Source organism: Cheilinus undulatus, linkage group 18 (assembly GCF_018320785.1).
Source record: "Cheilinus undulatus linkage group 18, ASM1832078v1, whole genome shotgun sequence".
NCBI lineage: Eukaryota > Metazoa > Chordata > Actinopteri > Labriformes > Labridae > Cheilinus > Cheilinus undulatus.
Genome location: NC_054882.1, coordinates 8,646,755 through 8,661,284, shown reverse-complemented (window position 1 = coordinate 8,661,284; position 14,530 = coordinate 8,646,755). Strand labels below are relative to the sequence as shown.

At 37.6% G+C, this 14,530-nt stretch overlaps 1 protein-coding gene across 6 annotated transcripts in view; it reads left to right on the top strand.

Annotated features, from left to right (window-relative positions):
- The window catches only part of larp1b (La ribonucleoprotein 1B), a 54,915-nt gene that overhangs the window by 9,866 nt on the left and 30,519 nt on the right, over positions 1-14,530 (top strand). For 3 of the 6 annotated variants that reach the window (XM_041812539.1, XM_041812537.1, XM_041812536.1), the window contains exons 3-7: positions 4,405-4,461; positions 6,763-6,994; positions 10,585-10,758; positions 12,913-13,038; positions 13,441-13,609. In XM_041812539.1, coding sequence (XP_041668473.1) covers positions 4,405-4,461; positions 6,763-6,994; positions 10,585-10,758; positions 12,913-13,038; positions 13,441-13,609 — 758 coding nt within the window. The remainder of the gene's footprint in view (positions 1-4,404; positions 4,462-6,762; positions 6,995-10,584; positions 10,759-12,912; positions 13,039-13,440; positions 13,610-14,530) is intronic. The other 3 variants (XM_041812538.1, XM_041812541.1, XM_041812540.1) reach the window with 3 other exon arrangements.

Here is a 14,530-nt window from a genome sequence, read left to right as displayed (position 1 = left end):
TTATGATCACAATCACTTAGAAATTTTGTAGGTTTCTGAGAAAATTAGCAAACACGTATTCAAGATTTCTCTAAATAGAGGCAAAAATGTGAAAAATGTCTTGTATTTTGGCTTTGTTAAAAACGATAGATACGTGTAAAGGAGATGAACAATATAATACAGTTAATTCACTAGTCACAGAAAGTAGTAAAAAACAGAAATAGCAATTCAATGGAAATAAAAAAAATGTACACAAGAAAATATGAACACCAGAGCCTGTTCATAAAGTTCAACCTTTCTTTTTCACAGGAAGTGCTTCACAGGCAACCTCAGTTTCACAGCCCCTCACTGGTGCAAAATGGAGATGCACCAATTGTAAAAATCAGGACCAATAACGTTATTAATGTTTAAAATAACAACAAAAAAACTCCTAAGTTAAGATCCAATGCTTCTGCTGATGTTGTTTCATTACTTGATTTGATGTAAGACTCCCACAATGCCCTCATTTTCCCTCACATTTGACCATAAAACAGATTAGAGTTTCCCCAACAGGTCACCTCTCTCTGAATCAGCTGTTGGACATGAAAAACATCAGCATTAGGCTGACACAAAACAACAGATAAACATCCACTGACTTTCATCCGTGCCCACAATATTTTTCAGATGGCCAGCGTTTAAAAGTTTGCATTTAGAAAGTACTCAGACCCCTACACTTTATTTAGTTTTTATGTTGCAGCCTGATGCTCCACTTGTTTAAATTAATTTTACAAGTATTTGGAAATGTTTTAACACCACTTGCAATTTAGCTCAGATTCCTTCCATTTCTCTGGATCGTTGCTGAAATGTTTCTATACCTCGATTGGAGTCTAAAAATTACCCCTCACGCCTCACACCATGGCTGACAGTGATATCAGAGCAAAATCCAAGCCATGAGGTAAAAGGAACTGTCTGCAGAGCTTAGAGACAGGATTGTTGATGACAGGCACAAGTCTTGGGAAGGCTAGAAAGAATTCTGTTGCATTGAAGGTTCCCAAGAGCACGGTGGCCTCCATAATTTTCAGTGCTGGTCACCCAGCCAACCTGAGCAATCAGGAAAGAAAGGCCTTGCAAGGAGAGGTGACCAAGATCCTGGTGGACACTCTGGGCTCCAGGGATCCTGTTAGGGAGATGGGACAAAGTTTCAGAAGGACAGTCATTATTGAATTCATTCACCGGTCTGGGCTTATGCCAGATTGGTTAGACAGATGCCTTTTCTCAGTGCAAAACACAGGAACGTCTGCCTGGAGTTTGCAAAAAACCCTGCATAAAAGCCAAGCCAATGTACCACACGTGGACTCCAATCAAGGGGTCTGAATACCCTGTAAATTCATTGCACTGTGGACACAGAGCAATGAGAACTCTACATGCAAGATAATATCATTGCTGCTTGTGCAAAAATGACATTAATGGCATAAGACACATGCCTTTCTATAGAAATATTTAGAGCAGTTAACTGCATAATGCTTTGAGAAAAAATCTTTTTATGTGCAAAACTGAACTTTTATAACTTCATTTTAGTTCTTAATTGAATCTTAAATCCAGCTGATTTCAGGGTTGTTGTCACATTTGGCTGCACACTGCCACATTTGATTTAGTGTCAAATAAAATTATTTATTGAGCTGTGCAAGTCTAATGATTTATGTTTTATTTCTTAGAATAGTGGTCAGGGATGCACCCATGCCAGTATCAATATTTGTTATCAGTGCCAATGCCAAGCCTATGTGCAAATACAGTACTTGACACCGTTTTAGAGCATAATGTTTACCTCTGAATAAAAGAGTATGTAGGCAAAGCTGGAGTCACGCCTGCAGTTTGGTGATATTTTAACATAAAGGAAGAGGCCAAAAGTTGAGTAGACTGCAAACTATTTGCTGCTAAATAGTCAGAGGAGGGGTGATGAACATCAGAAGAAAATAAAATTTAAAACAATTTAAAAAACTGCAAAGATATTAAGTATTTATATTTGTGTTCTGGCTTGGTGAGTTCCACATGTAAGCACTTATAAATGTACTTGGCCTGAGAAAAGTGATAGCTGTGCATCCTTAATCGTGGTCTGTTTTTAGGTCATATTTTGTCAATGAGACATTTGAAGACTAGAGAGAGGAACTCAAGAATATTATTTTCTTTGAACAAGAAAGTTTGATGTGTGAGTCCTTTCGTAGTTAGGCTTTAAGGGTTACTGTTGGAGTCTCTGAGACATAATGATGCTAAATCAGGGCATTTTTTGCACGAGTGGGCACATGAGGACACAGATACCAAAAGGAGCAATGAGTCAGCAAAGGCAGTGAAGAAGAAGAAGGCTGCTTTATAATAAACAGAGAGAGATACAGTACTAGATTTGAAATATTCTTTAGAGGGCTTTGTGTATGTTTATGAGAATAAAGTTGTAATAGCTCAGGGCAACACCAAATGCTTTTTAGTCAAAATTGATGAATGTAAACAGGGACTCTGTGTACTTAAAATACTTCACAGGGTGCCTCTAACTCCCAGTGAAGTAAATGTAAACAAAGCTACAGGAGCTCCACATTATCATTTAAGAAAAATGTCTTTAGAATTGAAGATATCCTGAGAGAAGATCTCAGGTTGACTAAGGACAGTTGTTACTGCTAATCAGCCTGATGTCAAGTAAACAGGTAGTTGACATGGTTTGGTATGCACCATGTAACCGTACCTTAGATTCTTTACCTGTGTTGACCCCACATGTGAAATCTTGTGTAATTTTAGAGGGTAGGGTTGGTAAGTTGACACAAGCATACAGGGTAGAGTGAAATGTAGGAAATTAGAATTAGAAAAAAAGAAACAAATGAAACCGAGAAAACATAAATTAACTGTTTCACTGCCTGCCACTGTGGCTGTTGGATCTACCAGCCAATCATTTTTAAAATTTAACCAGCCACTTATTTTAGCCAGCAACATAAAGATAAGCTGTGTCCTCAAAGGCTGAAGAAGCTGCAGTAAGCACTGCCTGGGAACCAAGATATTTAATCCAGTTTTTAAAGCATCTGAGCTTGAAAGAGGGGGGTCATTTCACTCAGAAAGGTTTATGCTGGAGTTTCATTTTGTGATGCACATAATCCCATGTTCATGTAACAACAGCCACTGAAGCCGAACAGGCTTGTGTGAAACTCAACTCATGTATGATCCATCAATGTATACTGATACATCTATTGGTTGACTGATTAGCCAGTCAGATTGATAGAAAGTCAAGACACCGAGCTACACCGTCGCATTTCAGCACCGCTTTTATTTTGAAATTCCTCCTGCACACCCATTGACAGTTTCTGCCCCTCTGTACATCCTCAGCAAGCTACAGGTAGTGGCAGTCGCTAACAGTTAGCAGCCTATTTAAGGGGATATCTACTACTATCTCAGCTGTGTGGACATATTTCGGTTAGAAACTACTGCAGGCCAATCTCTTGCCTTGTTTTGGTGACTACGTCTGCATTTTTTTAGATTTGTAAACCACCGCTTTATAAGAGTGGAAAAAATACTCTCCCCTTGGGAGTGGTGTCTGATACAGGCTCTACAGATAAACAGAGAGAGAAAAGTCAGCTGCCTCAATTATTTTGATCAAATACAAAAACCCTTCAGTACTTAAATTGCAGAGACTGTGAATGTGAAAATTGTGCATTAAATCATCTGGTATCGATCCCCTAAACATCATGGACTTAAGACAGGCAAGGCATCGGTTTAATCTGACCATAAGCAGTTAGCTACACAAACACTAACACTCACTGAGAAGGAGGCAGAGCCATGTGGCTGGTCAAAGCAGAAGAAGTGGAATAACTGGGATTTACTTTATTTTCTGTCTTAAATCACTCTGTCAAAATGCTTTTCTTTACCTGTCATGGTTGGTAGTTCCCGCCCGACACTGCCCAAAAACACCCGTATTTGCCATGTGGCAGGTGCTCATTTCCAACCTTGGTATGCCTGCATCTTTAACAGCTTTTTAAATGTAAGTGTATCAAGAAGGATGAATGTTCCTTTACAGTGGCGTCCAAAACCTAAACACACGGAGCATAATCATTGGTACTACTCCTGTGATAGAGTCATGGTGATTAAAATGTCCACACTGCATGCTTTTAGAGTAACTTCAACTCTTTTCTTGGTAACCTTGAACTATTATCAGGCTGTCCAAATTTACAACATTCACACCAGTGGAAAGTGACTTGGCCTTTATCGTTGTTTGCAGTTTCCTCACAGATCAGGAGCACTGACCTCCTTTTCCTTCCACACTGGTCTCTACCTGGAGAGAATCCACCTGACCCACATTCATGATAAAATGACTAAGATGATACAAGGATTGGAGATGACAGGGATCAGCTTTTGAATGTCTGATTGATGGAATTTGATGTTAACATCCCTTTTTTGTTTTTTGTTTTACAGTCAAGCGACTTCAGTGATATCACAAACTGGCCCACACCTGGTGAACTGGCCAAAGAGGTACGTCTGTTTCTGTGTAGTACATGTTAGTTAAATTAAGATTGACATTGCTAGAGAAGGTGTTTTTATAGTTTTTATTTTTTTAAGTATAAGTACTTAAACATCTCTGAGTGCACTCACTACATAAGTCAGCCAGAGCTTGAAACCACACACCTGCCATCTTTAGTAACAATCTCACAATAAAGACACATGATCTTACAGAAACTTCAAGGTTCTTTATTGGTACCCAAAAAGGTAGAATTGTTGTGCAGACTGGAGTTTTGCATCCTAGAGAAAAAATCAACAAGCAACAACAAGACTGATACACAATTCAGGACACAATCAGACAAAATACATCAAAACCAAACATTAAAAAAAAAACACTGATGGTTAAAACCAAGTCATGATAAAGTGCTTTTGAAGACATACATTCTGAAATAATACTTACAGTTTACTTGGATCACTTGTGTGATCAAATTTGACTTCAGGGGAAAAACAAACAAGGAGGAAGGTTGAAATCCTCTTCTGTCTTTCCTGGCATGTGTTAAAGTTGCAGCACAAGTCAAATATCAGAAAAGAGTTTGGGTGAATTCCTGGCTAAAGTAAAGATAAAGTAGTGCTTTTGATTGTAAAAGTACATAACATCCAGTTAGTGATGCTACCTGGTCTGCTTGCTCTCATTGGTTGTTGTCAGTATTTCATCAGAGGCAGTCTGACCTCAAATTGTAAATATCGGACATGTTTGATATTTACAGTTTGAGGCCAGACAGGCTCTGACAAGCCAAGGAGTAGTAAAATATTGTGGGAGCAACACACACGAGGATTATTTGGACAGATAATAGTTTTTAATGAACCTTGACCTATGACAGAGGTGTCGAATCTGGCCTAAATTTGGGCTTAAAATCATGTAGTGCTTCCCCAGTATAGTGTAAAGTAAAAGGGGCACATGTATTTTCTCCAAAAAAGGACGAGTAAAGTTCGACAGTAGAAAGCCCGGGCAAAGTACAATATCTGTGGCCCTTTTACATTTCCCTGAAAGAAGTCATGGCAAGTGATAAGAAATATTTTGGAACCTCTCTCTTCACAGACCTACGAACCTCAGGATATACTCAAATGTAAGCAAGCAGCACTCACTCTTCTCCTTTTCTTTGAGAAAAAACATGACTGAAAGTCAAGTTTGAATATAGGTTAACATGTCTCAAGGCAAGTGCAGCCTAAAGTGGAAACATCGGTTCTTCTGCCACAGATGATTTTGTTTTATTCTTTTTATGACTTGTTACCACACAGAAATCTGCTGTTTTATTCATTAGATATATATTGATTCATTAGATATATATTGAACTGCCTTTCTATAATTTTCTTGTTATGTAGATGTGATGGAGCCGGCATCCTCCTCAGGGAGTTTTTAAGACTATAAAAACTCTATTTTAATACTATTGTATTCACTCTGGGTGCCATGTTTTCTTATTAAATACTCCTCTTAATCACAGAAAAAAAGTTAATTTTATGTATACCTCATAATAGATGCACACTTTTGCCCATGAGGCTCCTTTGTGCACCAGACTTCAGGCAATTTTCAACTGTTTTTTAATGGTAAAACTCCCCATTGTTAAAGAACTAGGATAATTGTATGCTGTAAGAGTTTACAGTTGCATATATGAAAAATGGCTTGGAGCCGTTTTCTTTATTATTTTTTGCTGCTTTTTCTGAACAAACTGGTCAGGTAACCGAAGAGCCCTTCTGATATCTGCACACTAGATGGAGCACTTAAAACATCAATAATTTTTAAAGAATTTACCTTCATTTTTTCTCAACATTTATTTGAAACAACACAAGTGCAGGCACTGCTATTTCAGAGCAGTTTCAGTCACCTTTAAAATAAAACTGTAAGAACTAGTTGCAAATAGATTAAACAAACTCCATTCAGGGGGAAGTTGTCAAAATATTTGGTCTTGTAAAAGTTTTCCTTTTGTGCCTTCATTGCTGCAGTAGAAGCAGGAAATCTGTGTCATGGTTCTGCAGATAATTTATTTAACCAAACCAGATTTTACAAGTGAGATCTGTAAGTATGTTAATCTGTAAATCTGACAAGAATTAACTTTGTTGCAGTCTAATCCCACTGGATTTTTTCTCCAAGAAAGTTCTGGACCTTGAATCAGTGCTTGAGCCAAAGATATCATTTTGAAAAGCATCAAAGAGTGCAGGAAAAGTTTATACAGCCAACATTTAAATAGAGAAAGGTGTAAGGAATCAAAAAAAGCTCATATTTTTTTTTTATCTTACCCTAAAAGCATCTTAAAATTCTCTCTCTCCATCTTCTAGCAGCAACAAAATGTCCTCAACAACAACGGGAAGAAGCCTCCTTCCTCACGCAGAGACAAGGAGAAGAGGAGGGAGCGACCGGAGAGGAAATCAGAGAGCAGCCACGATGGCGGTGAAAGCAAAGAGAACCAGGAGGCTCAACCAGACCCGCTGGGAGATTTGCCCAAAGACGGAGAGTCCAAGACAGGACAGGATGCCAAGAGCGCTGCCCTGAAGAAGAGAGGAGGTGAGGGTGAGTTTTTCTCACTCGGTGAAGCATGCTGAAGAGGAATCACTTGGTTTGATTGATGCATCTTTCTTCTCTGAGCAGTGAAATTATTCTTCTCCAAGCAGTGAAATTATTCTTCTCCAAACTTTGATATGAATCTTTAAGGGATTTTCCAGTTAAATGTGTTGTTTTTCCAAGTTGATGATTGCTGCATAGTGCGAGCATGTAAATAACCGTAATAATCATAGCTCTTTACTGCTGATTGGTCCAGATCAGTGCATGCTGTTCCATGATGATCTTAGCTATGTTACACTTTCCCTAGTCTTAAAGATATTTAGACAAGTAATAACAGCGATAATTTTGTGGAGACAAGTAGGAGTCACTAAACTGATGAAACCAGAGAAGAATTGAAGAGTTTTGTTCCACATTAGCTGACATTTTCCTGAATTATTTCCCTGATAATGATAATGGTAATGTATGTTGGATTAATCTAGGTTTTAGATGATAAGAAAGCATGCATTTGGACATGTTTTACTAATAAAAACTGTAGTTCTGCATATAGATCTCTATTCAAATGAGAACGTTTATGGTCACCACTAGTAGTCACGCTTTAAAGCCACACATGTGTAGTGATAGTAGTACTAGTTATAGTAAAAACAATGGATTAAAATGCCTAAACTTCAGATGCAGACACTTAAAATAAACCTATAAAATAAACTACTATAATTTAAAGCACAAGAGACACACTTTTACTTCCTATCTTTTTTCATTTAAATTGTGGCTGCATCCTTTAAACCAGTCGAACCAGTACCAGTGTTGGAAAACACGCACCCTGCTGACCACAAGCTTTCACTGCCACATGCAATAATCACAGAAAGGTTTATTTAAAATAGAAAAGATATTTATGAGCAATACTAGTGCAAGGCTAGATGGAGTGAATTTGCAAGATTGTAGGCCACTGGCTCATTTCCACCTGTTGTCCTTGGTAGATGTTGCATGCAAATATAATTAAAACATGCAAACAAGAAATTTACATTATTCTTAAATACAATCCAATAATAGCATAAATACTGGGCACCACCTGAAGCAGTTGAAAACTTAGTCATATTATTGTTTTTTTTAAATGGCTGTTTCTCTACTGAAAGTGTACTGATGTATAAAGCAATGAGAAGCAGGCTGGCAATACCACTTTGTAATAGCTTTTCTCTCTCATTAGGTCATAATAGTGCATTTTAAGGCAGAATAACGTTAGAAACTAACATCGTGGAGTGCTTGGTGTATTAAAAAGACTCAACAAGTGACCAGCTGAATTGAACAGCACGATTGGCAGGCAGTGGGTCTGTACTTCACAGCTATCTTTGCTGGATGAGAGCTTAACCGTCGTACAGTTGGCCAGTAGGATTATGAACTCCACGTGGAGGAAACATAGGACACTAACAGAACTACACGGCTGCACAGAAACTGCACGTTGTGGATTTATCTAAGCGCAATGAAAATATTCAAATAAGAGGACGGTTTTAAATCATTTTTCCTGCTGACAGAGCCCTTAAACAGACTGCATCTTCAGCTTAATTTATGCTTCTGTGTAGAAGCGATGCCATAGCCTGAGCTGTAGGTCTTTCTAGCTCTAAACCCTACTCAGAGGTCTACACACTTAATTTAACATGCATCTACTCAAAAATGTACCAACACGTTGAAAGACACAGAGCACAAGCCTTGTGATCGGTCCAGACTGTCAGCCTCTGAGTAATGTTTACTGCTTATTGCCTGTTATCTGGAGTGAGATAAATGGCTGCAGATGGTGGTACAACTAGTTGAATTTAGATGCAATCATCGAAAAATATCCAACATTTATTTCCTTATAGATGACTCTAACAGTAGCCAAATGGGAGCAAAAAAATCCTCCACTCCTCTCACTTGATTCAGCAGCGGTACTCTCCATCTCCTCCCATGTCTTCTTTCTCTTCTTCTTTGCAGTACCTGCAGTTTAATCAGCTGTTGCTAAATATTGATGACCTTCAGCTCCAACCTTAAATGCTCTGTTTCATGACAGTATAGGCCACAATGAGCATATGCTCAGTACAGAACAGGGCTTCATACCCTTGTGACTTCACATTTCACATTTTGCACTACATTTGAAGGATAAACACTTATTCACAGTAATGATGGTAGCTGTTGGTTGACTTACCAAAAAAAGCAAAGCTTAAATAGCTTTGATCAGCCAAACAAAAGCATGTCTAAACCTTTAAAGTCAAAAGTTCTAGTTTCGTTAACATTTGCAAAACTTAATTTTTTCCTCATTTATCCAACTCTTGCAAAAGTAAGCTTTTTATTGTTTGTGGCGGAAACCAAACCATAGAAACATTATTGGCTGTAACCAATAGAATGAAAATGTTTTTTTTTAATTGCTGAGTAGGGATAGCTTGTTTATTAGTGAACTTTTCAGGTTCTAGCAGGGAGATTTAGACACTGGAAACTAGGGCTGAACGATTTTGGAAAAAATGTAATTGCAATTTTTTCCCCAATATTGCAATTCTGATTTGATATGCAGTTATTCCTCAACTTTCTTTTATGCCTTAACAGGACTGAACAATTCTTTAAAAGTGTCTAATTCAGATGATTTTGACTCATATTGCAAATTGGGTATGAATTACTGTATCTTTATGTTTAATAAGAAAAATACAAAAATGTAGAAGGTAGGATTTTTTGTAAACCTTTTAAAAAAAAATGGCACTTGAATGATTGCATGACATGTCATATGACATGCATAACATCTCTGCTGCAAAAAAAAAGATTAAAACTGGTATTTTGACACAAATTGCTGGTCAAAGAAATATTGCACCTTTTGCAATTTGAAAATTGCAGTTTCTCTTAATTTCCCAGCCATATTGGAAAGCATTCATTCTTGTTTTCAGTCTTTAAACAATCCAGTTGCACTAATTCAATACCTATAAGACAGAAAAAAGTTCCCAAAGCGCATCTATTAATGCTTCCTTCCACTATAAACATACAAGAACAATTTACAAATAACTAACTGGTTTGAAATCCCCCTAAAAGAATGTGATACATGATATTTCTTTATAATTACAATCATAGATAGGGAGTCTCTGAGATTTTACACTAATACACCATGGGTTTTACATTTCAAGGCACAGTACAGAGATGCAGGGTTGGAAACATGTCATAACTCGGCCCGTGTGCTAGTTCCTGCTCTTTTCAGCCTAAAAAGTAAGCTTGCCTGTCCACTAATCATTCAGGGTTCGAGCTGCATCTTGAAACAGCATGTCTTTGACTGTTAAATATTTAGCCTCATTGTCTTAGTTTCTTCTGTCACATGGAGAGCCGTCCATTGCTTCTTATCTGAGTATTTCTTTTCCTAAATGTGCTAAAAACCTCTTAAAATTTGGTTACCTTAGAATAAGTCAGGCTGAATCCCGATTTACCAAATATTTCTGAAAGGTCAGGAAAAAGATTTAGATATTTGGAGCGATAAGTTTAGCAAGTGTGGATCTGAGCATAGAGGCACAGTTTATTTCATTTCTGACAGAGTGGACTTATTTTCCTTGTTGGAACAAAACTCTTCAGCTTTGTTTCCGGTGTGTAATCATCGATAGGTAACAAACGTAAGTGGGTTTCCCTGCCGCTGGAGGAAGTGGCCCGGGACACCAGCGACAAGACGCCCGGCGGGGGCTCGACACGCTCGGATACAGATCCCACCAGCGACTCGCCCGACCCCACGTCGCCCAATCACACACTCCATAATAACAGGGCACATGATAGCAGCAGGAGTAAGTTTTTATTCAATACTTTAGTCCCTGATTTTTTTCTTCTTCACCTGCTGCTTTGGCTTCTCTGTTTGCCCTCTGCATGTTTGCTCAAAACTTTCCCTGCAACCATCTGCCTTTCTAGAGTCTGCAAGCTTTTTCCTACAGCTGGTGCACAGTATGGAATGAAAGCATGGCATGTCTTTGTTTCAGTGATCACTTGTGTGAGTCTTTTGAACAAATGTAACTATCTATGTATCTGTGTGTTAATGTTAATGATTGAACATTACAAGAGCTCCCACATGGTTTTTATTTACAAAATATGTTTATTGTATGGTTGTCATGATACCACAATTTCAAACTTTGATGCGATCAACACCTGTTTCAATACCACAACATAAAAAGGCAGTTCTTGGCACCCAGTGTGGCTAGTCTCTTGTTTTTAGTTACAAAAAACTGCAAGGAAAGTCCTGCACATCATTTAAATTGCACCAACTTTTTGATGCCAAAATGATGCCAAGGTATTTGTGGAGTTTTGACAGTGCACAGAGGTTTGCGAGCGGTTTTTGGAAGATTCATTTCTTTCACACCTGCCTCATGAAATGACTGTATTTTTCTTTAGGCACCAGTAGTTTTTGATTCTGTTGATCACTAAAATAAGACACATTGTGTTGTTTAAAAACACATGGCATCACGAAAGTATTCATGTATTGAAAATTTTGATACCATTAATTAATAGGCAACATTTTTTTTTACTATACCTTCATTAGGTGGTTTGAGGCAGGGCATCATAAGTAGAAATGGGCTACAAGGCTGCAACTTCTGATAATTTTTAACATATTAGATCTAAAATAATCAACTTAAAGCTAAATAGGTAGCATGTACGGCTTACTGGCTGAGAGTTAACATGCCATGAAGTAACATAAAGACAGAGAAATAAACTGTAATGAGGTAATAAATGAAAGGGAAGGAGATATAAGCAGCTGATTCAGACTGAGTGTGTGTTGGCCACATGATGGCTGCGTGACAGCCTGATTTTATTTTCAGAGTGCATGTTAAAAAGTCGGGGCTTTCAGCCTGCTTGGGCACCGTGCCTCATGCCAAGAATCTCGAGAACTGAAGTTTTCCCTGTTTTACCACCAGCTGCACTGCTCTCATCAAAATTAGACAGGAAAACAATAGCTAGAGAGTTGTATTTTCCTTGTTTTAGCAGATATGTATGCCTATGTCTACGTTAGTAAAATATTAGATTAACAGCCAATTACACTTACAGTTTAGTTTGGGTTTTTCAAAGTAAAAGCCCAGCTTGGCACACCTGTCTAGAAACTTTGTTTGAATGCTTTTATTCTGTGTTTTTTCTGGCTCAGTTATAACTTGAATCAAGTCACTTGTAGGGAGTTTTTTTTTAGGGAAGACTTGGCAAAGAGAGACTGGGAGCTGACATGTGCGGCAGCAATCATGCAGCAAGCATGCACTCAGACTGAAATGTCTGTAAAGGTCCAAAAGGCTAAATTACAATTAAAAAGGAAGGAGAGTAGATTATTGATATGAAAAGGTAGGTATTAAGTAATTGATTAATGCAGTTTGGTCCCTCTTGTCATGATTAAGTTTAATACAGCTACTGACCTTAGGATGGAAAGAGGATTTTGTCTCTGTCTACATTCATTGAAAGATTTTTTGTCATTTTGCCAACAAAAGTGAATTAAAATAGGAGGAGTGTGCCTTTATTCCCCACCCAGGGTTTAATTTTTTTAGCTTTGGTATTAATTTCTGAGAAGCTGACTTAATTTCTAAGATAAAATGACTTCTAATGAAAACTAAGAGGGAAGATATGCTGTGGGGGTTTCATTGAAAAGCCAATTATCCTTCCATAGTAGCAGTTGAATAACAAAATAAAAGGATTATTTACAGCTTAATACTATTACTCAGGGGTTAAAGATGGACTAAAGATGATGAATCACAGGGGTTTTCCAAGTTATATTAAAATGTGTTCTGGGGAATTTCGCAGGATGGAGAAATAAAATATGAAAAGATAAAAACTTCCATTTCAGTTTGTGGCTGACCTAACTCTAGATGTCTCCTGATCTAATTTATGTCATAAATAATTAACTGATAGAAAGAATGTCATAAGCTCTAAAAATGCTCCAGTTTTATAATGCCTAACATTTGTTGTTCTAGGTTGGAGAAGAGAGCCACGGGACTTTGGAGACGATACTTCCAGCGTCCGGAGTGACAGCGGGAGCATTCGTGGAGGAATACGAGGCCGGGGGAAAGGTCGTGGTCGCGGGAGAGGTCGTGGACGAGGTACAGTTTTAGTTTCACAACATTTTTCCTCAGTTTTTCCATCCTCAGCCTTTGCATGTGTGAAATGTAGCACTAGTTTTTGTCTTTCCTGTAGTTTCGTGTTTGTGCTACCTTAATATTCAACAAGTCCTTGTTTTAAGTTTGCTGGAGAATTTGGTTTTCTTTGCACGAATGATGCTCTGCATTTGCCCACATATTTGGCCAATAAAATTAATTCTGATTTTGATTATTTCATATTATATTTTCAAAATCTGTTGGTAGTCCCTCTTTGATTATATTATGCGTAATATCTTTGCTCTGCACAAAGTTTCGAGTATTTTTGCAGGCTTAACAACAAGGTTTAAAACCAAGAAAGACAACATTTCTCATAATTGTTCTCATTGCTTTCTACCCATGTTTCAGGCCGTTATGAATACTCTCAGAGCTTCCGGGACTCTCAGTCGTCAGACGGCTCCATTCAGGTCCCATCCGAGTTTGGCACCAATATGGTTTACTACTACGACGACGGCAGCAAAGTCCAGATGTACACAGTGGACGAAAAGCTTCTTAAAGAGTACATCAAACGGCAAATGTGAGTAATTCATTTGGTATAGTTTGATTTATCCATGAATTCAAACTTTGACTGGGAAATTCAGACAAAAACAAAGAGCCTACAGAAAAGGTGTACAAAGGTGCACAGAATACATGTATAAATATATGAATACATGAACTAAAATCCTTCTTAGAAATCAGTAGTTACAGCAGTGGCACTAAAGCTGTGTTTGACTCTGAATGAAGCTAAGCAGATTTTATTTTCAGAGGTATGAGGGAAGAAAATAAAGCAGTCAGGAAAACAGCATTAAATTACTAGCACACACACAGTTACAGAGTTTTGTATTGCACTATCAAGGCCTCTTTATTTTTGTTCTGTAGGTTGGTTTCTGTGATTTTCTAGCATAGAAAACAGCCCGTTTTGGCCTTTTAAAAAAAGTTATCTTTTAGTTTTTGACTGTAAGAAAAAAATTGATTTCAAAGTATAATCTCTGGAAAACATTTTTCTAACTCAGAAATAAATGAAAGGTCAATACCAGGGCTCCTGAAATCTTGAAAAGTGTTATAGTGGATTTTTGTGAAAAACTATGGTCATAAATTGTCTTACAACGTGCTGAGTTTGGACATCACACAGAATGAGACAGACATTAAAACTTTGGCGACTTCAGAACTGTTTTAATTCATCCTTTTTTTTTTTTTGTTTTTTGTTTTTTTTTTACATTTTTTCATTTTTTTATTTATATATACTACAGGAGCACATAGTTGCTTAAGCATCCACCAGCCACAAAGAGTAGAAGAGAGTGAGTCCAAGTTGATTATGAGACAGATGATACCATATTCTAAAAAGCTTTTAATCCTTGATCTGTTAATTCCCACATGAAAGCCATAAAAGAAAGATTTTACAATGTGAAAATATTGAATCATCATTGTTTATTTGAGTCTTTATGGCCTAAAAAGTCTT